General features: G+C 37.7%; 1 protein-coding gene across 5 annotated transcripts in view; it reads left to right on the plus strand.

The window, feature by feature from the left end:
- The first annotated feature begins 129 nt into the window (after window positions 1-129).
- The window catches only part of LARP7 (La ribonucleoprotein 7, transcriptional regulator), a 39,091-nt gene continuing 15,495 nt past the window's right edge, over window positions 130-23,725 (plus strand). For 3 of the 5 annotated variants that reach the window (XR_012628776.1, XR_012628777.1, XM_074867104.1), the window contains exons 1-12: window positions 130-265; window positions 4,909-5,124; window positions 6,586-6,686; window positions 6,800-6,883; window positions 9,988-10,152; window positions 10,828-10,936; window positions 12,497-12,871; window positions 13,889-14,018; window positions 16,716-16,873; window positions 17,758-17,876; window positions 20,603-20,762; window positions 23,104-23,195. Coding sequence is in view for 3 of the 5 variants with exons in the window: in XM_074867104.1 (XP_074723205.1) it covers window positions 4,917-5,124; window positions 6,586-6,686; window positions 6,800-6,883; window positions 9,988-10,152; window positions 10,828-10,936; window positions 12,497-12,871; window positions 13,889-14,018; window positions 16,716-16,873; window positions 17,758-17,876; window positions 20,603-20,762; window positions 23,104-23,195 (1,701 nt within the window). In the remaining 2 variants the exon portion in view is untranslated. The remainder of the gene's footprint in view (window positions 266-4,908; window positions 5,125-6,585; window positions 6,687-6,799; window positions 6,884-9,987; window positions 10,153-10,827; window positions 10,937-12,496; window positions 12,872-13,888; window positions 14,019-16,715; window positions 16,874-17,757; window positions 17,877-20,602; window positions 20,763-23,103; window positions 23,196-23,725) is intronic. The other 2 variants (XM_074867106.1, XM_074867105.1) reach the window with 2 other exon arrangements.

The raw sequence follows: 23,725 nt of genomic DNA on the forward strand, positions 1-23,725 counted from the left end.
GCTCCCTTCCCGCGTTCGAAACTTCCCGCCGCAACCCCCCGTGACGTCACACCGCCCCGACGCGAGCGGGCGATCACGTGCACAGAGCGAGGCGCGCCCGCTGCCGAGTTGCGCATGCGCAGGCGGCGCCGCGGGGCTTTTCTCCCTGCGGGGGTCGCGCGTCGCGCCGGGACTGACGGCAACGACGACGACAGGGTTGCGGACGGCGCGGCCCGGTGTCCCTGCGGTGACGTCGCCGGGCGAGCCCCTGCGGGCGCGGCGGCAGGTCAGTGGGGCGCGGCGGGGGCAGCCGGGCGCGGTGGTGGCGGCGGCGGCGGCGCAGGCAGGGGGCGCTGCAGACCCCCAGCACCACCTCCGCACCCCCCCTCGCCCCCCCGATGTCGGGCGCATGCGCCGGGCGCGTCTCGTGCCGCCAAGTGAGGCGGCGGCCGTTGGGCCGAGGGGGTTATGTGTGCCCGGCGGTTGGTCGGGCACCTCAGGTGGATGGCGGGAGCCTTCTGGTCAGGGCAGCGTCGCTCTCGGCGTGTCGCTAGCGGATACTGCCGCTCGTCCCCCTTAATCGTGCCCTGGTCTCGCCTGCGGTGGCGCTCGGCTCCTGGGCATCCTTTCGTCCCGGTGCCCGCTCCCCCCGATGTGTGTGGTGCCTTCCTGATGCTCTCTAACCGCCCCTGTCCCTCAGCGTCTCCGTGAGGCTCTGTGGTGACTTTGCCTTCAGGTGAAGCACACAGCTTGTGGTGTTGGCTGGGGCGCCTTCACATGAGGTCCTGAGCTGACACCTCCTGTGGGAGGAAAGGGCCTCATGTCGAGGGGGGGACACAGGGAATGTCTGACTTTGGGCTAGTATGTGCACAGACACTTTACTATTTTATGCATACAAGGTCTGTGAGCAATCGCAGTAGCAGTCCTGAAACCTGCAGTGGTTAGTACCTGTGCAACTGGCAAATGGATGGTGGTCGGCCTGCTCGGTAACTTGGCTTCAGCTAGTCGCTGCACTGGCAAAGACCAAGTCGAGGCTGGAAAAATGTATTTCATGTTGTGCTTCTCCCCTTTGTTTGCGGCTAAAGAATATGAGATTCTCACAGTTGTGTAGTGTTTCTGGGCCGGTCTGTGTGTAGCTGCTAATAGGGCGGCAGAACGTCTCGGTTTTGTAACTACCTCTACCCTACTCCCAAGTCCATGTAACTACCTCTACCCTACTCCCAAGTCCATATTCCTGCTGCTTCCCTTCATCAGCTCTGCTGCTCGTTGAGCTCCCTAACGCGTTGGTTTAGCCCACTTACCCAGCAGGGAAGGACCAGAAAAGAGCGACTTCTCAGGTCAGAGTTGAACTGGCTTACCAGAGGGTGAGATACTCTTGAGGGATGACTGTGTAGCAAGGAAGATGAGGGAGCTGGGCTGCCCTTTTGGTGTCAGTGAACTGTTGGTTCATATACCTGAATCCATCTAATCATAGTTTTGTGCTGAGGACCTGCATTTTATTAAAAACCCCCTTTCCGCCTCTTGTGATGACAGAGGAAAGGGTAATGAAGGCAGGATTGACACAGTGGGGTCTGCCTATGTCTGGAAATGCCCATCACTGTCATGTGGAAGCAAAGCCTTTTCTGTTTGTGAGCACACCGGTTTCGTGACATCTCTTGAATGCCTTAAATGTAGGTTTATATATTGGTTTCATTGCTTAGAATGGGGAAAAAGCTGGAGGTTCTCTTTTTTTAAATTAAGAAAATTGTGCTGGTCCCCGTGTACTAACTTCGGTCCTTTCTTAGCTTGCTTTCTGTAGAGTGAAGTGACAAGGCAGGATAGGAATTTAAACTGCTGCAGCTATGCCTGTGTGTATATTAGAGTATGAATCCCTAAGGTGGATTACAGAATGCGGCATTGAAAGAAGTTTCAGGTTTGCTGAATACTTGCATTTATTTTGAAGTAAATGCCCAGAAGAGGAAGTGTTGCCACTGACTATATGGAAACATTTTCATAGTATCAAAAGTATTTTCAATGATTCTTTCTCCTCCCCCCGCCCCCTCCTTGCTCCATTTTGCTATTTAAAATGCCCAAAGCAAGCAAGCATTTGCATCAGTGCTTAATATAAAAGAATAAAGGATATTTTGTAACTGGAACCCTGTTTCTTCCAGACTCTGGATTACAGTTAGATTTGATTATGTTTTTCTAGATCTTTGTAAGAGTAGAAGTAGGGTTTAGAACTCAGCTGTGTACAGGTTAGCACCAACATGTTTAATGTTTGCCTTATAAAGTACAGATAAGTTTCTCTAGATTTGTGTGGGCCTATATTATTTTGATTTACATTATCTTTGTTCTCTTAGAGTTGCCTCCACCTGTTTAACTGTCCCTCCTTTTCCTCGTTTCAGTCTTGCACATAGAGACACTGATTTTATTTCATTTGAGGAAAGCTAAGGGATGACAGCTGTTTTGCTTTACCAGAGTGAGGTTTTGAGCCTGCTTTTGCTTTCTTTTGATTTAAATTGTTTATCAGAATAGTGCTTGCAGCTGTGGGGCCAACAGTGTAAGAGATAGCAAGTCAACAAAAGTGCACTATCTTATACCTTGGCATTGCAGCTTTCATTGATGAGTTGAGGTTCGCAAGAGTAATTGCAAGTTAAGAGAATACCAACAAAAAAGGCAAGTGCTTACTTATAAACAGTGTTTTCTTAAATCCTCAATTTTAATCTAGTGTTGTCTCAGGTATGAGTATTTTACTACTAAATGTAAGACTGTATACAGATTTTAATTACAGATTCACAGCTGACATTTGCTCTGACTGTGTATTTCTAAGCTCTTCCAAAGTAATTTTCTCAAAGCTTCATTTCTAAAGCAAGCAGCACAAAATGAGATGTGGAGGGAGAAGCCCAGAATACAGCTTGCAGCAGTTTTTCTTTAAGCTTGAATGAGAATGTCTGTCTCTCGTGGGAAGGAAGTCCCAAGGCTGAGTGACTCAAAATGCATGAAACACTTAGATGGCTTCTTAAAATAAAGCTTTGCAAGTATATAAGACACATTCATTGTCAGTGTGGTCATTTAATACTGTTTAGCCACTAAAAGTATCCCATAATGATGCTTTACCTTTAATGGTGCAACTCACTATAGCCCTCAGCTAAATAGTATATTGTTCTGCAGATTATTAATATAAATATCTTGCCGAAGGACTTGAACAGAGCTTGAACTTCTGCTTCTGTTGGGAGTTTTACCTGGCTTATCTTTTCAAGGTAACTGTTGACCTTTCACTGTCTTGAGTGGTCAGCTCACAGCAGGGAGAGAAACTGATATCCGGCTAAGGAAGCCTGATTTGCACAATAATTTGAAGACCATTTCCATTTTTGTCATCCTGTTGTAGAGGTGGGCTTCCTCTCTGATGGCTGTACTCACTTTTCCTTCTATGTTGCCTTGGCAGAGAGCTGAGAAGTCTTTCATATGGTGATTGCTACATTAATTGCTTCGGTTTTTGTGTTAATTTCATTTTCAAAAAGCTGTCTGCTTTTGGCAGTATCGCTTTGTTTGGTCATGTAAAATCAAGTACTGTGGTGACTGGCAGTTTTCAAGGAGAGCTGACTAGCTACAGCAAATTGAAATGTGAACAAAAGAGATGAATTGATGCATTAAAAAGGTTTTATATTTTTCAAGGTAAATCTGTACATTTAAGTCACTTCCCTCCAGTTATTCTGAGGTTCTGACAGAGCTTGGTTTGTCATTAAAGTCATTGACAGTTGATGAAAGACCCCTAACTAAAGAAAGAAAAAATGTCTTAAGTGTGGTACATACGTTTGCCACAGGGACTTGCAAGTAAGAATGTGTTAGAACATACTCTAAGGTGGGATTGGAAGATTTTTTATTTACTGCTCTTTGGTAGGGCCTTGGCAATTGACAGAGTGAGTGGTTTGCAACAAAGACAATTATTTAAAAGAAACCTTATTATTACCAGACCTGCCGTGAATATCAACTAGGTGTCTTAAGTATATCTTTACATTGTATTTATTTATAAGGATTTATAGATGCTTCTCATTTGGAGGTCATACCATAAGTTTTTGCAACGAGCTCTTCAGCTGCTCTATGTTGTCAGTGTAACCTGTTTGCAACCACTGGATTTACGATACATGCCTGCTGAGTGCGGTCCTTTGGCCAGCCTTTTCAGAAGTCTTCTATATAATCCAGCTTTTTTTTTTTTTTTCCTGCTTTCCCTTCTGCACAAAAGGGTAATTTCTGAAGTATATAGTACTCTGTTTTTTCTCTGTGTTCATTCTAATGGTTTGTACTGGGATATATGGGAAGTGGAAAACAAATTATTTCTGTCTTTTTTTCAAGTCTAAGAAAATGTGTTTTTTGGGAGGGAAGTTGTCTGCTTTCTAGATTTAGTTTCTGTAGGCTTTCTTTAGCAAGTATCTTGTTTTTCTGGTAACAGGGTAGTTATGTATTATTAAAACACACTTTGTGATGTGCACAAGCACTTTAAAGAATTCACTTATATATATTTTTAATAGTGCTGCTTGTCTGATAACTCGTAAAAGCATTTGAAACTGTAAATCCCATGACTGCTGCTGTTAGAAATCTAATGGGGAGGGCAGACTGTTCACAAAGCGCTCTGAATTAACACAATAGTACAAATTTTAAATGAAAAGCCTGCAGTTTGGTATCAACATGCCTCCAGTGAATCTCTGTGGCTAAAGGGCAGTTCTAAGTGCCATGAGACATGAGTTCCAGCTTAGTCTTCACTGCACAGTTATTGTGTCACCTAATTTTTTCTCATCTACTGTATGCTTTATATTTTTCTACACTAAAAATAATGAATGGCACAGTCTCACATGGGATGCATGAAGTTTTTAATGTAAGATAAACTAAGAAAATTTACTCCTTGAAATAAGAATATTTTAATTTTTCTCAAAGGTTATATTTAACTCTCAGTTGACAGAATGACAGGAATGGAGACTGAAACAGCAAGAGACAAAGCCATGGAAGAAGAAAGCACTGAACAGAAAAAGGAGAAAGAGAAAAAGAAGAGGTCAAGGGTTAAACAGGTGCTGGCAGATATAGCGAAACAAGTGGATTTCTGGTTTGGCGATGTTAATCTCCACAAAGATAGATTTCTCCGAGAACAAATAGAAAAGTCCAGAGATGGGTGTAAGTTTATATTCACTATATTTCAGTAAACAGATATGTTTAACTTTCTTCTTCACCATATTGCTGGCAACAGTTACAAGTTATTTTGAGGTTCATGTCTACTCCTGGGGGAAGACAGTACTGCTTCATGCTGCAAACCAGCATTAGGATTAGCAGATCAGGAGGCAGAGCTTGGTACTAGTTTTTAGAAACTGTATTTAGTGTTTCTCTTTTCCTTTCCTTTACTAGCAGCTGTAAGTTAGAGGCATCTGCCAGGGTACAAATGACTGTTTGGGAGATCTGATTTTCTTTTTTTAACTTTGTATGGTTTTAAGAATAAGCATACAAATAAGGCTCATTTTGCCCTTGGAGATACAGTACTTGACTTGTAGGGTAGATACATGCAGAAATTAAAATGTCACTTGGATTTGCAGTTAGATATAGGTACTTTTTTTTTGTGTTTTCTGCACAAGTTTGGTATGTGAGAAATTGTATATTTGCCTGTAGGGCTACTGTGGGTCTTTTTCCTTTAGACAATTTTCAGCATGGTTGATTTCACTTCAGAGTAGGAAATTGAGCTTGGTTCTGAAACTATTTGACCATTTCGGAAGAAGAAACTAATTTACACAGCTGCAGTGACTAGGATGCTTTTGCTTTAAAAACCAGTACATGCACGGTATATAAACTGTCTCGGTATAATTGTTCAATTAACTGTGTTGTGCCAGATGGACTAGGACTGTGGTATATAAAAAGAGGTGGTCCTTTTCCATCAACCCCCCAAAAAAGCGAGTTTTCACAAGTGTTTGTTTATTTTTGTTTTCTTAAGGAGTCCATATTTATTTGAAGTGTAAGTCATTAGTCCACTTGCATTGTGTGAAAAGTCTAACCTTTTCACTGTGTGGTGTAGTCCTCAATTATATTGAACTTCAAGCCAGTTTTAAAAAAGGGCCTTCAGAGGAGTAAAATTTACCCTACATTTTGTAGAGGTATTAGAGCTTGGGTGTCTTTAACTATTTTTATTAAGACTAATACTGCATAATTTTCTGTCAAGGTTTTAGCAGCATGACTCATTGCAACTGAAGTTCAAGCAGGGGCCCTTTTGTGTTGGGAAGGCTGGGTTAAACACTTAATTGAGTGCTTGAAGGAGAAGCAGGTTTTCAATGCAAATTGTTTTTGTATTGTAAAACTACATCAGACAGGGGGTTTTCTTTCTTTTCAAATACAATAGTTATCAGTGGGGAGGTAAGAGAACAAAATTCCTTTGATTAAGGTTAGCAGAAAAGAAAATTAAATGTAGGTTTACTTGAAACTTTCATGTTGATGGTAAAAATTTTCTGTAAATCCTTGGCAGCATGGTTACATACTGCACTTATGACTTACAGATGGTTTTACAAAAATACTAGTGGAGTCTTAATTAGCTCACATAACTAATGCTTTCTGGATTACCCTGATTTCATCATTTGCACCTTTTTTTATCCCTAGATGTTGACATATCACTTCTTGTTTCTTTCAACAAAATGAAAAAATTGACTACTGATGGAAAATTGATAGCTCGAGCTGTTAAAAGTTCATCTGTTGTAGAGGTATTTAATATTTCACTCTCTTGTATTTGCTGATGCTGGAGTAATAACGATAGTGGTACTGAAGTAAGCAATCATCTCATGGAACATGCTTGTTCGTTTCTTGTTACTTTTAGTTGGATTTAGAAGGAACTAGAATCAGAAGACGTCAACCCCTGGGTGAGCAACCAAAGGATGTGGATAGTCGTACAGTCTATGTGGTAAGGTTGTACTTGTGTGTGTGCCTCTGGCAGAGTGCTTTATTTCTAACTGAGGACGCTCTTTTAAACTTTCTTGCTGTTAATTCTTTAACAGTGCAAAACCCACTGTGCATTGTCTATGACAATCTAATTACATAGTATTATTTACTGTATTAAGAACATCAAGACCAACATAAATCAGCCACAAAGTTTTACCAGAATTAGAAGGAAGATTTTCCTTGAGACCATCATGGATTTAGTACAAGAAACATTTACATAAAGTATAAAAGCTAATAGAATTTGATTGTCTTTTTTTTTCCCCTCTCCAAAAGGAAAGGACAATGTGAGAGAGAGAAATGCATTATGGGTGTACTGAACTTGTAATGCTAAGGCCCATAGGGTGGCTCAATGTACATATTTAATTCAGTAAATATTTTTTTTTTGTATCAGAAATGTATCTGTGCATCAATATTCTTGTTAACACAGGGAGGGACCGGGCAGGTGGCTGGCTACTGTTGCTTGTGCAGTGTAGGTAAGGGAAATAAATTAAGCTAAATTAAGCACTGGCAGTGACCATGGCAAGAAAGGGATTAGTGTGGTACAGCAATTTCTTGTACAGCTTAAATAATTTTAAATGCTGAGCAAAGAGCTGCTTCACCTTCTAGTAGGAAAAGGTGCACTTTCATTTATCCATTACTGCTCTCACTGGCCTTTTCTAGTTAGTTAATGCCATTAGAGGAGCAACACTAGTACCAAGAAATATATACAAATTGCATTAATGCAGTCGAAGCTTTAGAATAATAACTTTATCAGTTTTATCGAACAGGATCTGTCTGAGTTTGCAAGATAATCAGGGGTACTTTCTAAAGTACAGTCTGTTTACAACTGTTCCTGAAAGTGCCTCTGGTTTTATAACATGCAAACATCATTCTCTTACAGGCAGAACATACCTAAATGAGCTAGTCTTATTTTTAGGGGGCTTTTTAAAAAAAAACTAATACATTCTAATAGCACACTATCCTTATGGCTACCTTGATACTGAAATGATTCATTAATTTAAATGAAAATGGCTTGTGCTGCTGGAAAAACACCGCATTTCAGCATGATACTTCAGGTGTGTCAAACAGTTGTTATATTGTTGAGCCACTTAAGTGATAGTATGGAAAGAGAGCTGATGGTTGAAGTGTCGCTTATTTAAAATCCTGTGCAATTTTTTAATAGATTTGAAGCCAGTGTGGAATTCCCTTTGTCTCTAAAGAAAGCTTTTCATGACTAATGTCAATTTGAGTATATACCTGCAGCTGTTAGCAGCTGAATTTCAAGCAGGCACTAAGCTTTCTGTGCTGAAGATAGATTATAATAATCATGCCCAAAATGCCAGCCCATCCAGATGAAGAGAAGCTGGAATACTCTGATCATCATGTTCATTAACAAAAGCCCAGAAAAGGTTATTAGTTTTTTTTAAGTACAATGTGCCAGTCATAGTATTTCCCTAACATGATTACAGGGACTGCTTAGAACTTCTCAAATACTCTGTATCATTTTTGTAAAAGATATTCTAAGTTTAATGAGCTACATAGTCTATACATAGCTAAATGATTTTTACTTTTAAGTTTTTCTGTAAGACCAAAATAGATAAATGGTGTGTTTTGTAAGCTACTGAATTTGTAGAGATCTTAGTATATGTAGTAACCCATTGTCTTCTCTGCCTGCTACCAAAAAGGGTGGTTTTTTTTTTTTCCTTTTTAAAAGCTAGTGTATGAGGTATCTGCTCTTGGTACCACACTTACAGAAATGTAAAACCATGTTAAATGACTGGTATGTAGGACTTTGGGGGTAATGGAAATAAGCAAAGTGTGGTAAGTTTTGTTTCATTCTGGAGGATGTGAAAGAAAGATTTCTGTGTTGGATTAATACAAAGGTTACAGTTAATTCCTCCATGGTAAAGAATTGTCTCCAACAGTAGTATGTTTTCTGAATTTATGCAGGAAATCAAAGCTTCATTTCAGAACTAAGAGTTGAGACTTAAAATGTGTTTCTTTCAGGAATAGTAACTTCATTATATTTTTTTACAATCTCATTTAATTTAGAGGAAGTTTTCGTTAAATTTCTCTGAAATACTTATGGTTAATGACTTTTTTATATGCTTTAACATAAACTACACTTTGACATACACTATTATTTTGTTCTCATCCCATAATATTTTTAAAGCTTCAAGTAACTGGCTTTTCAACTTTATACCAAACCATAATGAAACCTTTTTCTCAGGCAGGCAAGGTTCATGCAAAAATAATTTTTCTACCTGAATGTTTTCCTACAAGGAAAACCTTTTAGTGCAGTAACTTGTGATGAAAAAAATTAAGTATCGCTGACTGTCTGTTGTTGTTTAGGCATGAATTTGAGAGTAGGGTTTTAAAGTGTTCAGTTGGGTCTATTTAGAAATTGATCTGTCAGAATTTCTTTGATTGGTGAAGGTAAACGTTTAGGAACTGATACATGATGTCTGCAAGCTGCTAAAATGTGTTGCTATAATAAGGAGTTTATAGAAGTAAAAATCAGACCATTTTATCATCCAAGAAGCTGGCTGAAAATTTCTGCTACATCTGATCAAGTAGGCCATAAATGCTAACCGCTAAGCTTTAAAATGTCAGCTACCACCAGGAATTTATTAGTTTGAGTAGTGACTCTTTACTGACCTACAAGAATTCTTCCTGTGATAGCTGGATCAGCAACAATAAATTTAAAAAAAAAAAAAATTCTTGTGCTTTGCACTGGATAGTTTGAGATAATGCAGAATTATGTTTGCTTAGTGGTCTTAAATTTACAAAGATATTTCATGTTGCAGAGATACAGCTGCAGGTGGGGTCTTGATATCTGTCACAGGAAGAAGATAAGCATCTAAAATATATAATGTATTTGTTACAAGTATATGAATGATTAGAGATCCATTTCCAGATCACTGTTTTTACTACCTGAATACTATGACCTCTTGACAAGAATACATACTGAAGTAAAAGAAGTTGCTCAACATTGTCACATCAAACTTAAATAATTAGAAGATGTAGTAAACCATATGATACAATGGTAATACAGTGAGAGAATTACTTTTTTTTTTTTCTCTGTAGGAGCTGCTTCCCAAAAATGTCAGTCACAGTTGGATTGAGCGGGTGTTTGGGAAGTGTGGTAATGTAGTTTACATCAGTATACCCCGCTATAGAAGTACTGGCGATCCAAAGGGATTTGCTTTTGTTGAATTTGAAACTAAAGAGCAAGCAGAGAAAGCTATTGAGGTGGGTAATGGTGCCTCTGGTCTGTTAACATTCTTCTGCTTGTCACTTTGTGATATGGATGGTGTAGTCTTTACTACTAGCTCACCTACTGTATTTTAGAGAAATTCCTAAAATATCATATGCAAACTTCACTTTGCAGGAGTTGTATTGCTGTCTCCTACCCCCAGGCCTCCAGTCAATTCCACAATTCTTTAAAAGTGTAATTTTGTTAATAACCTGGAGACTTAGAAGCATAGTGGATACTTCTTGAAATACATTGGCTGGCTGCTCTTGGCATCTTTTATGGAAATAGAGATCTCAGTGTAACAGTACAATGTCTATACAATTTCATAAGACAAGCATGGTCATACCTGAATTTCTGTATTTAAATGTGATTTGACAGTTTAAAAACATTTATGTTTCAATATCATAACGGTAGCAGGTGGATAAAGATATCACACTAATAATGTGAAATCAAGCAAGCTCTGCACTTAAAATGCGAACAACAACAAAACCTACAAAAACTACCACACCATGAAAGTACTGATAGAACAATGTATACCTCTGGAGTCATGAGGGACTACATCTTTCTTGAATGAATGTAGGACTGCTGGTTTTAAGTGGGGATGAAGATTCTTTAAAAAAGAAAATATGATTTTTAGTAATTGTTGATGGATTTTAATTATTTTTTTAAAGTTTTTGAATAATCCACCAGAAGAAGCGCCACGGAAACCTGGGATTTTCCCCAAAACAGTAAAGAATAAGCCTGTTCCTACACTGAATACAAGTAACAGCAGCGTAGTAGGTAAGCGTTATTGTTACTGGGACCAAGAAACAAACTTTTGTGCCTTAACTCCTGAAGAGAGAACTTTGAACTGCGGTCTCATCTCATGTTTCTCAAAAACTTTATAAAAATATAAATGCATGTTGCTATTTGTGGCCAATGTGGCCTTAAGAATGAAAGTATAAAACAAAAATGCAGTAAGTTTCTGCCTTTTGGTTTTCCTGCTTGATAAAGAACTTAATTTCTTTTTTCCCTCTGTTGCCAGCTACCACCATTAGTCATTGTTAGGCTGGCAGAGCAGCTTTCAGATGTACAATAAATCATTATCTAAGCATTTAGCATTAGAAAAAGACAAATTTGACATAGTTTTAAAAATATTTAGTATTGAAGGAAAAGATACAGACTTAAGAGCAAATTATACTTAAACATTAGTACTGTTCAGATGAGTTTGTGATCATCTGACATTTCAGAGCAAACCTTGTGGTATTCTCTTTGCTGAAACTTTCTGAGAGAGAATTATGAAAACGGTGGATTTTTGCCATTCTTCCTTTTTGGAACTCTGCTATTTCAGCAGAGCAGTCTATAGTGGAATGAACTTTTTACAGCATATTTACAATTCCACTTTACATGATTCATAATTACTCGTAAAAACCTGGGTGATACTGGTGAGAAGAGAACCCTAGATTCACAGTTGAGCATGTTTCCAATAAATACAATCTATTATAATTTACAAAGCAGCATCACAGGATTATGTTACAATTTTGATCACTGAAACATTTTTCCTTGTTTCTGATGTAATGCAATTTCCCAGACTTCAGACACCTTCCCATCGTTTTCATAAGCATGATGAATCATGTTATATCCCTCGTTATTATCACTAATTCTTTGTTACACCAGTAACTATTAGGACAAAAAAAAAAAAGAAAGAAAAAAACGTGCTTTTTAAACCCACTTATTATACTTTCTACTGCTTCGTACTGCATTCTGCCTATGACAACTTTGAAGCAAGTAGACAGTATTGAAAAGAGTATTTGTTTTTTCAGATCAGTTAACATTCTTTAATTTAGCAGGCAAATAGTTGTTTATTACATAAATAGATTCATTGAGCTGAGTATCTCCTTTTATTCTCAGAATACAAATTGGCAGCGATTAGTTTCTTGTCTTTGTTGTTTGGCCTGGAAGGAGGAAGGTATCCTCTTCTCAAAGACAAGTAGGGGATGACATAACAAAATGTGCATTTGTTAAGGAGAAGCAAAGAAGTCTATCGCCTTTCTTTTTAATTTGAGAGTAAATACTTCAGGAATCCTGTCACCAAGCTGCCCTTGTGACCCAGAGGTCTTTTTCACTTTGTGTGACTGAGAGTCTTATCTGTATTTTTTTTACTCTTCTGCCTAAAATGTCTGGGAAGAACTTTGGGACCATGTATTGCAGCTCTCCTGTAGTTAGAGATGGCAGAGACAGGAGCTTCCTTTAACATCCCAGATTATCATGACATGCGGTATTGTGATTGTTTACTTAGGTCAGTTAATCTAATCTAGTTTTTAATCATTGGCAGTTTTAAATACTGTATTTTTAATACAGAAGAGAAGAAAAAGAAGAAAAAAAAGAAATCCAAAATCAAGAAAGAGAGCAATGTACAGGCAGCTGTAGAAACAAAGGAATCAAACACAAACACTACAACAGAGCAAGTACCCAAGTCAAAAAGACATAGGACTTCATCGGAGTGTTCAGAAATGGAGGGAACTGAGACTCACAGGCAGCCTTCAAAGAGAGAAAAAAGGAAATGGGACAGAACAGAAAGCTCAGAGGTACCTTGGGAAAGCAGGCCAGGGAAGAGAAAAAGAACAAACTCTGGAGATGGTGAGACATCAACTCCAAAAGTCAAGAAAACTGTTCAAAAGGATGAAGTTCATCCTGTAAAAGAGGAAACAACAGAAGTTTCGAAGGATTCCAATGGTAAAGTTTGTTGCATGTTTTTTCAGTATTTTCATGATTTGTATGCCTGAATGGAATCAAATGGCAGATTAGAGATTATAAATGGCAGGTTTAGTAATGAGGGAAAAGTCTAGATAAGGAGAAGAGCTCGAGTTAAAAGAAACTGCGTTCTTTGCAGTTTAAATAGTATTTGTAGTGGCCTAAGTTAAGTAAACAGGAATCTTAATATGCTAGAGGTAACAGCAAGTGAGTAAAGAGGGGGAGGGGGGTCGTGGTGAAAAGAAAATGGCTAGAAAGCAACAAGGAATGTAACAAGTGTAATCTGTGTAATAAAAATGCATTAGTGAACTGACTTTTGGAGGCTAATAGATTTATTACTTGGATTAAAGATTATTGAGTAAGCCTTTTCAGAAGTACTGGTAAAAGGTTCAGACACTGAACTTATGTCTTTGAAAGACTGAAAACTTAACTGCTTGGGTCAGTAGATGAAAAATGGTTGATATGGTGGAGGCATAACAAGGTCAGTTTAGGAATATGTGGTGTTCCCTGCAGTTAAATTTAAACCTGGTAATGAGTCATTCCAAGGAGATAAGCTTCAGAGAAGAACTTTCAACACTGAAGCAGGTAAATCTCATCAGAAGTAAAAACAGTTCACAAAGAAGTTAATATCAATAGAACTTCACTGAGGTAAAGTATGGATTAAACAGCCTAGGCAAATGGCGACAGTATAAGAATCTAGATAAGTAAGATTAAAATACAAAAGAAGCTGATGATCCCAGTTTCTTATATGAGATGGGGGGGGGGGAAAGCAATAGATTAAAATGTGCCTTGAAATCACATTGGGGTTGACAAGAATCCATGATTAGTCTAAACTCAGGTAGTTGAGAAAGTGGACTAGAAATAGGTAGTAGGCTGATTTTTGTGAAAGGCTTTTCACAAATAATACTATACCATTTTATGGAAATATGCAATCAGGCTGTATTAACCTTAATAATCTTTAATTTAGCTGGCATTTTTCTTTTGGACTTTTTAATGTAGACATTTCTGCAGAAGATGACAAAGATAAAAAAGACACATCCCTTTCAAAATCTAAAAGGAAACATAAGAAAAAACACAAAGAAAGACACAAAATGGGTGAAGAAGTCATCCCACTCAGAGTACTCTCCAAGTAGGTTATGAAACTAATCTCTGTGACTGGTTTTATGGTACCTGGTGGATGGGGAGGTATATAGTTGCTTCATAGCCTTTTTGTAGCGTGAGAGCATTCCATTTTCCATAGTTTCACAGAGCTAATTGAAACTTCTTTTTCTCAGCAGTGCTGGGAACTAATGTGGAGTAAATAATGCGTGTGCAGGGGTGGGCTGGCACAAAACCCGCCTTCTTAAGGGGGGTGGGGTGGGGGTGTAGAAAACTTATTTCAATCATGAACACACAAAAAAAAAAGAAAGAAAAAAAAGAATCCGGTCTACATCTTTTAGTATGTGGTACCTCTGTTTTTACAATAAACTTTTTCAAAGTTACAAGTTTTTATGGCTTATTGCAAGACTTTTATTGCTTAACAGGCTCATATACAATTATTGCACGACTTTTATTGCTTAATAGGCTCATATACAATTATTTCAGTTTCCAACATTTGAAAGATTTTATTTAATTCATAGTATTTAAATGTTTGTATGACTGACAGTCCATCACCATTGCTAAAGTGCAATTCCAATTTTTATACAACAGAGTTGCAGATTAGCAACAGTATTAGCCTGTAGCTGAAAAGATTCAAATACCAGTTTTCAAGTATGACTGCTGTGTAGTTTATACGTAGAATAGTTTGTAACAGTAACTGCAAATCACCACTTTTACACCTGGTTCCTCAGTTAATATATGGACCAAGTCATGGCATTCCAGAAGGTTAACAAAAATTTCATGCCTCCAGCTGTTGGGGTCTTAGGAGTCACCACAACTAAAACATGGAAGCACTTACTTTTCAGGCATCCAGCAAGTACCTCCATGTTAAAGTCGAGGGGGTCCTTGCCATCTTTGATTATGTATACCGTGATGCAAAATTGTGTTTTGTTTAACACTGAGGGCACGTGTGCATTGCAAATACATCTTTGTTTCGGTACCCGTTGATATATTTCCTAGGAAGAGGGAAGTGTGTTGACAAAAAAAGGATTCACCATCACTAAAACATGGAAGCACTTACTATTCAGGAACAAAGCAAGTACATCCACATTTAAGTTGTGGGGATCCTTAAGTGGACAAACTTACATAGTAACTAAAAAAAGTAATAAAAAGCGTGGTATACAGAGCTCTGATAATGCAACAATAAAAAACATGCGCATATATTACTTGTGTTCCAAGAACATCAGGATCCACCGCCACTGAAACATGGAAGCACTTACTTTTTTTAGGCAGCAGGTACCTCCATGTTAAAGCGAAGGGAGTCCTTAAATCAAAAATTGCTTCGAATTTTATCATACAGGCCACTGAAAAACTGTCTTGCTCAGTAACACGTTATGCTCTTAGTTCTTGCTGGAGAAGCACGCCTTCCATCTCATTACAGCCAAAATTCTTCTTCCGGATCTAAAAAAAGCTTGAAGCCGAAGTGTAGACAAAAGAAAAATCCTGGATGGTATTTCAGTATTGCGATCAGGATTCACCTCTACTAAAACATGGAAGCACTTACTTTTTTAAATCACAGAAAGCACCTCCATGTTAAAGTAAAAGGGGTCCACAAAAAACGGTAGTTATCAACGACGCTTGTCGTCTTCCACTTGAAATTCTGAGACTCCTGCATCAAATACAGAGAAAGTTTTAAATTTTAGTTAACTGGGGGGGGGGGGGGGGGGGGGAAGGGGGGGGGGGAAGGGGGGGGCAGTTTTAAAAGAGCATAAGCATTGCAAATACTTGCCTGACTCATTCCCATGGTCTTCTCTTCCTTCGAGTCAAGTTAACAGCAAGTACCTCCTTGAGCTTGTATTTATACCATACCTTGCTACGGGATGGTGTTGCCTTTTTATCTCAAAGAATCATTACGTGGGTCTTTTGTTATTTTAATGTCTTTGCTCTGTTGAGAATGTATGATCCTGGGTGAGTCTGGATGCTTTTTTGAAGTATACAGTTGTCAATGTTAACAGCTAAAACCATTACCACAAGATATCCTCCTCTTTAAAAATCCTCTATCAGCTTGTTTGATAGCACAGATTAGGGTAACAATGAGTCGTTCTCACAGTGGCACTATAGGCATTGTGTTTCTGTGGAGCAAAGCTCTAGCTGTTTGCAGAAACATCTCCATGTTAAATGTATGTAAATATATAAATTGCTTCCATGTGGTGGTATTTTTTAACCAAAATGCATTTGAATAGTAAGGAATGTTCTTATCTCAGTAGGTTTTTGGTAAGTTTAACCAGTTGTTGATTTTCCATCAATGATTTTTCTAGAAAAGAAATTACATTCTTAATATAGTAACACAGGAGTGGGTTCACTGAACTAATTCAGTGAATTCAGAGTTCACTGTCTCTGAATTAACTCTGAATTTAGTGCCTATGCTCTGTCTAGTTCCAGTAGAAAACAGTTTACCAAGCTGTTCAATACTTTTCTGAATATAGGCTGAATATAAGGCCACTCTATTTGAGTGATCTTATTAAACTTGCCTGGAATATTAAAAGCTAAAGCAAAATAATAAAAATGCAGATAGTGACAAGGCTTAATTTAAGCTAGGCACAGGGAGAGCTTTAATGGTAAGATTGGTCTGCACTGCTCACCAAGTTTAGCTGAAGCTATTTGTAAACTGTTCTGTCTTAACACTGAGTTTATAAATGTCATTTTCTTGTTTACATCTGACATCCTATTCCTCTGTTGCTGCTTATAGGACCGAATGGATGGATTTGAAGCAAGAATATTTGGCCCTTCAAAAAGCCAGTATGGCCTCCTTAAAGAAAACAATGTCTCAAATCAAATCTGAGCCTGTCGGAGAGATGGAAACAGAATCTTGGGCACAGAAGAAGTATCAATTTGAATATAACCAATGTAATCCTTTTGTGATGTTTTTGTCTTGTTTTCTTCATGATTCTAGTACATAAACAAGTGATTTAAGACACTGGTCCTCCAGAAACACTGCAAAATGGTTTTACTTTCTATAATGCTGGTGTTTTCTCTGAATACCAAGTATTATTAAAAGCAAACCTCCCTCATTTAGAAAGCTTTGTGAATAAGGGATTCTTTTTTATAAGTAAAGACTAAACAAGTAATTTCAGCATATTCCAGTAACACTTCTTAAGCTTAAGGATCTTTTCAGGTTATAAAAGCCTCAGAGAGGTAAATCAAGAATCCGCTTTTTTGATGATATAACTTGGGCCTGATTTGCTCAGGCTTAACTGTACCTGCAGCGATTTACAAAACTCTTGTAAGTAAGATATTTTTAAAAATGCTTGCAATTGGATTTTATCAGCCTTATGGCACTTCTTAGCTAAATTTTTACATTTTTCATAGATAGAATTGGTCTTTTGTGCTCTGGTTCCTCTGTACTTCACTAACTTCAGTACTGACATTTCAATTTCTATCTGCTTATTTTTCACTCTAGAACTGAGGGTTCAACTATTAACTGTAATCAATGGAATATAAATTATTCTTAGAAGGAGACCCTGTAGGCTATAAAAACTTAAGTTTAAGACTCTTGGAGCTATTTTCTTTTCTTTTAAACTCACATTGACTGTACCTTGTGAACAGTTGTGAGCCTAGATTAAAAAAAAAACCAGTCTTAATCTGCAGCAGCAATATTTGATGCCTCTTGTTTCATTTCTTGTGTACATCACGTTGCTTATGACCTTTCATAGCATCTTTGGTTTGTCAAACTCATAAATGTAACATTTTTTCTTCCCCCCCCCCCCCCCCCCCCCCCCCCAATTGACCAGCCACCAGTGAAGATTCTGCCCCTCCTGCCAAGGCTAACACAATGGGACCCCGGTTCGTGAGTGGAGTAATTGTGAAGATCATTAGCACTGAGCCCCTGCCGGGCAGGAAGCAGATCAAGGTAATGCCTTTGTAACCTCAGGGTAGCTGTTAGCCTTTCCTCTTACAGTACCCCACAAATGTTTGAATATGGAATACCATTTAAACAAGTCTTACTGACTTTTTTGTTTGGCCAGTAGCTGTGTACAGATTCTTCTCTAGTAATGGCAGATTTTACAACGGCAAAATAGGGTACAGAGGATATGGCAAAGCAAAAATTAGCCTTTAGAGTGCTTCAAGCAATGTCAAGTTTATAGTGAAAATAATGACAAAAATAAATAATGCTCTAGAGGATGAGTAGTTCTTTCCAGTTTAAAAGCAGAAGTTGAAGACAAAGCGGGTGCAGTGTTCTTTATTGGTCATTGTGTCAGTCATTCTGGCACGATTCAGATCAAGAAATCTATAATAGTATATCAGGGGTTTTTACCATTAACAGGAATTTGGGGGCAAGAAAATGCTCTCAGCATGAGAAAATAATTGTCTTTTTTTCAGTGAGAAATTCACAATTACGAAAACTCCAGTTCATTGAGAGTGACAGCAGTAGATCTTGTCCAGTAATCCATTCACCCATTTCTTCTTTTTTCCCTATGGCAAGTGCTCTTTTTCTTCAATGTATGTGTTTAGGGTAACTTAAATTTCGTTTCACGTCATGATATGAAAGTTACACATGATAAGTAGAAAATTTTATTTTAAGGAAAATACCAGTTTTAACCTGCATCCTTTTGAAATGGGAATATTAAGTTTTCCAAATGAAATAGCAGGCTTTTTCCAGATACTGAGTTTTCCATGAATGTGACACAGGACATTTTCTTTCACAAATTGCACTTTTGGATGAATGACAACTGGAAAGAATTTGAACACTTTAACTCATGTTGGAATACATATTCAGACCACTTCAGACAATGAGAGAATGGTTTAAAATGCAAGTTCTGAGATGATTTATCAAACTACCTGTATTTATAACTGAGTAGTCCATTTGACTGGCTGCTTGCAAGTCTCTGAAGTTTAGTGTGTGCATAAATCTAAGCAAGATGAGAGATGTCTCGCTGAAAACAAACTGATGAGAGGGTTTCAACTTAATCAGTCTTATCTGATTGAGTATGTTTGTAGTCAGTTGTCTGAGTGCTGGAGACACTGAGAGAATGTAGTGGTTGTCACTGTAACATTTGAGGGCCCCTGACTGTGTTAAGTTTTTGTCACAACTTAACATCTTGTGGTCAGGAGGTAAGCTTACTGTTCCCACAGTAGATGAAAACAAACTTAGTTTGATATTTCCAGTTACTCTTTTGGTTTAGTTCTAGGGAAGTGTTTCAGGGAAAACTAATGTGTTTGTTATGAAAGTAAAGGAGGACAAAATAAGATTGGGGTGGTCTTTGCCATTATCAATCATGTCTTTGGTTCCTGTAATAAGTGATTAGGCAAAATATTTCACAAACTGTTAGCAGACAAGTAAGGCAAGGTTTTTAGAGAGACATATAATTGCAGAATACAACTGTAGTTGGAAGAAGTAATAATCTTTAGGGTTGGTTTTGGGTCAGCAGTGGAAGCTGCAATCTGTGTTTGACGCTTACTGGATTTTTCTGGCCATACTAGTTGCTTTTATGAAAGGTGTAGCTCTTTGACAAAACCTTGTTTTGCCTGTCTTCCTGGACTGTTATAGCTGCCACAAAACAATGCATCTAGGGTTTTTTTTCCTTAATAAACTTCCAGAATTGATCTGTGTTTCTGATTGTCTGGCAGGCTTAATTACTTCCATACACTGGAAAGGTCTTTGCAGAGTAGTTTTAATATTATTATGATGTTTTAATTTTTTACTTCACTACTCCCATATTTTGCTATAAATGCAATTCTTGGATATCAGAACATTTGCCAATTCCAGTAAACTATTTGGATCGTTGTAATTTTCCATGTAAACATGACTTTGGGTTACCAGAATTAAGAATGGAAAGTAGCTTTGGCTGGCTCTCTGATGGTCTCAACACTATTGGCACTTAATTTTTGTTTTGTTTTAAGGCTGTCCTTGGTAGTGGAGGGTTAAAAGCAGTGTGTAATTCTTGAATAGAAGCATCTTACTTGAGCTGCCTGCTGTGAACAAAATTGCCTAGGAATGTGTGGTCTTAGTTAATTTCCCTAACAGCAGGTATTGCCAGTGAAGTACTTCATCTGAAAGAGCATGTGTGACTCTTCTCCATTCAGCTGTCAGTGCAAATTTTCAGACAGAGGTCACTTAGTAAAGATAGGAATGGTTGGTTTACTACTACTCATTTCTCAATCTGCCATGAATGAGCTTGCTTTTATATATTTCATGCATAGAATGAAGTTAGGTATTTTTCTGTTGGACCGACATACATCGTTATAGTACACAAATAATTTTTATTTTTTTTAAAAAGTCTGTACAGATACAGTACTGAAATAAATGGATAATTACTGATGCTCCATTAGTAAAATTATTCTTATGTAAAAAAAGAACATCTTCAGGAATCACTGCTTTAAATAGTTCTTGGAGGGCAGGATGACAGATAAATAAATGTTGTAGGCTCATAAATCAGAATTCAGTTCTAATCTTGTTAGGAAGATACATTAATTCAAAACTATTTGACAAGAGATTCATTGATTAAATTCAAAAGTTCAGTTATTGCCTTCTACTTAGTGACTTTTTAAAATGTCAGTCACCTACAAATTGAATGGTCAAAAAGTCGCTCTTTATTTTTTTTTAAAGCCTGGTTTATGGTCTGTGTTCTATGACAGAATGCTTTGGCAGTGCTGGCTGATGTTGCCTATGTTGACATGCTGGAGGGAGACACAGAATGTCATGTCCGTCTTAAAACTCCTGAGGACGCACAGACTGTCATGAAATCGTACAAAGAAATACAGATCAAAAACAACTGGAAATTCGAAATTCTCGCTGGTAAGACTTCTTTTTTTTAATGATAATACATGAGAAGACTTAAGTATTGTGAAAAGGATGTATTGTATGGTAGTTTTATGGATATATTTAGATACCTGGGTTGGGGAAAAGTGCATTTTTTTCTGTGAGTCTTCTCATTTTTCCTATTATAGTGTAACTGGTAAAACAGTATGTGTTTTTATGCCACTGTTCAGAGCAAAATAGTGATTTTGCTTGCCTTTATCAACTTAATTCTGTTTTTTTGAGATGTATTTATGTCACTTTTAGTGGCAATGGACTATAGAACTTAATTCACATTTCAGCTTTATGAATGTAACGTTCTAATGATGCAGAAGAATTTTAAATGAAGATTTTCTTGAAAATACTGAACTTATGTATGAAATAACAGGGCAAGGATCTAACAGCATGAATACACTTAAGAGTGGTTTTAGCACTTGCCTTCTAATTAATCTTCCTTTTTTCAGGAAGTTGAATAACTTATGCCTTTTTAAAATTGTATTTACACTAAATTTTTTACTGGTTTACTTTAGAACTTTATTCTAATGTGTGTTACTTTGTCTGAAATTGCTCTTCTAAATTTGTATCTTGTATTAAATTGGACTAGTCTTCTAAGTGTAGAGAAACCTCTTTATGAAAGTGAGGGGTGGGAGAATGGGGGAGGGGATAAGTCTCTCAAACTTTGTTCGTAAAATTTTTAAATTCTAGACATGCACTAAAAATCCCAAATGCACAAAAAACCCAGATAGAACAATCCAGATGAGATTCTCTCATCTGTGTATTTAAATATTTTACCACAGTCCTGCACAGATCCTCACATAGGGCCCAGTTCCATGCATGCAGGGATGTAAACCCTCATAAATGTCAGTTAAGGATTGCAGAAGGAAGAGCTATAATGGAAGCATCAACCTTCATAATATCAAAGTTTAATTAAAGTTTGAGACTCACTGAATGCTGCTAATGTCATTTGGAGATAGATTTGTCTCCAGAGTGTTCTGTGTTCCAGACATCCACAACCAATTTGAAATACAGCATTTTACAGCTGTGTGCTCTGCGTGTATTTGTCTCTGGTTTTGCATCCTTATATAAAAGGTTGTGGTAGTACACTGGGAGGAAGTACTGACATTGCAGACATGGTAGGATTGTTCCATTCATAGTCTTAAAAGATTTTTTTTCAAACTGGTTCATTGAAATGAGAATGGAAAGGCTTCTGAAGAACGCAAAAGTGACTCAGTAAGGATTTCAGCTTTTCTTGGGGGCATAAAGTGAATACAGAGAATAAGAGAAGAATCTTTAATGCTCCCTACTGCAGGGACTAAAGGTATCCTAGTAATATTTGACTTTTCAGGGTTTATTTTTCACTAAATGTCTTCAGCTTTTCATCTGACAAGATAGTAAATATGTATGGTAATGTTTAGATGTTATTGTGATCGAATGTATAAATAATGCTGTTAAAAAGTATGCAAAATAGGTTACCAGAATTATTAATTCCATAACTTTTTGGGGAATCTTTACCAAGATCATTTGGAAACTTCTTGGTAACTGAAGATTTTCCATGAGATCGTACAACATTACATAAAAAAATTCCCATCATAATAGTTGCAGCAGAAATCAGAGGAAACAGTGGCAAACTGCTTTTTATTGAAAAACAGCAGCTGAAAAAAGTTGCAAAATTATTTCCTCTTGTGTTTCCCCCCATGTTGAAGTATTCCTAACTGCTCATGAAGTCCCCAGAGTTTGCTTCTAGCAGTGGTTTTGATGAAACAAAATAATCTCAGTCATTCTTACAGTAATTTTTTTTCTGTTTGATAGTTGTTTAAAATTAGTCAGAGGTTGAGTTCATCAGTAAATCAAAGGGCCTCCAAGAGCTATGGTGAAACTTAAGTTAAAGCTGAGCTCCTTCTGCTAATTACATGTAGAGAGTGGTGTTTGCATATTTCCTCAGTTGTTCTTGTAAAGTTTGTAAAACTCCTTGCTTGGAAAGCTTACTTAGATACCTTGGCAATCTAGCCCTAAAGCTAATAAAATGCATAGGACCTTCATTTAGGTCCTGTCCAGCTTATACAGAACAGAGACCTCGGTGGCAGTTTTCAGCTTCTTTGCAGAGAAGCACTTTCTCTTTGTTCACTTCGGTGTGTTGGTCAGATGTTGCAATGCTCTGTAACTTCCCTGAGTATGAAATTTAAGACTGATGGGGAAGTACTTGGTTAGGTTTCCTTCACAGGTACTTTCACATGTGTTTACCTTAGAGAAGTTTCGTCATCATCATCACAGCTGAAAACACTGCATCCACTTCTATTGAATACTTTTATTCATGTACTGAAATGTTCATTTGTTTTTCAAGGTGATCATGAACAACGTTACTGGCAGAAGATTTTAGTGGACAGACAAGCTAAACTTAACCAGCCTCGAGAAAAGAAGCGGGGTACTGAGAAGGTAATCTTCAAGTCAATTTTTTTCCTGTACAGTCATGGTTGAAAAAATGACGGTTTCTGTGTAGGTCTACATTTTTTGATACTTTAACGTTTGGCTCTGTGTTTAATCCAGTTAGATTATTTTCTACGGACTGCAGCAGGGTTTTTCAGCCACGAAGTAGAGAACGGTGGCTGTCCTGGTCCAATTGCCAAATGCAAGGCTTTTCTTTATGGTGACAATATGAGAAAGTGACTAAAGGCCTGAAGTTAGTTTGTAAACTGGATTTCCTTTAAAACCCTGTCTGGATGAGCTCAGTAAAAAGTTAAGTAGGCTTGATTTGTTCCAATATGATGAAGTCTAGTGCTTTAGTCTTAATTCTCTAGTATGATAAAGAACATTTTTTTTTTCAGAATTAATCTATTTTTTTCTCACGATTTACACAATTTTTTTAGTGTACAGTTCTGTGCTATGGTGAACGCTGGTGTGTCCCTAAGGTGATCAAGGGTCTGTGCACCAGTGTGTCTGTGTCCTGATCCAGACAAATCTGAGTT

This window comes from Strix uralensis, chromosome 4 (assembly GCF_047716275.1).
Source record: "Strix uralensis isolate ZFMK-TIS-50842 chromosome 4, bStrUra1, whole genome shotgun sequence".
NCBI lineage: Eukaryota > Metazoa > Chordata > Aves > Strigiformes > Strigidae > Strix > Strix uralensis.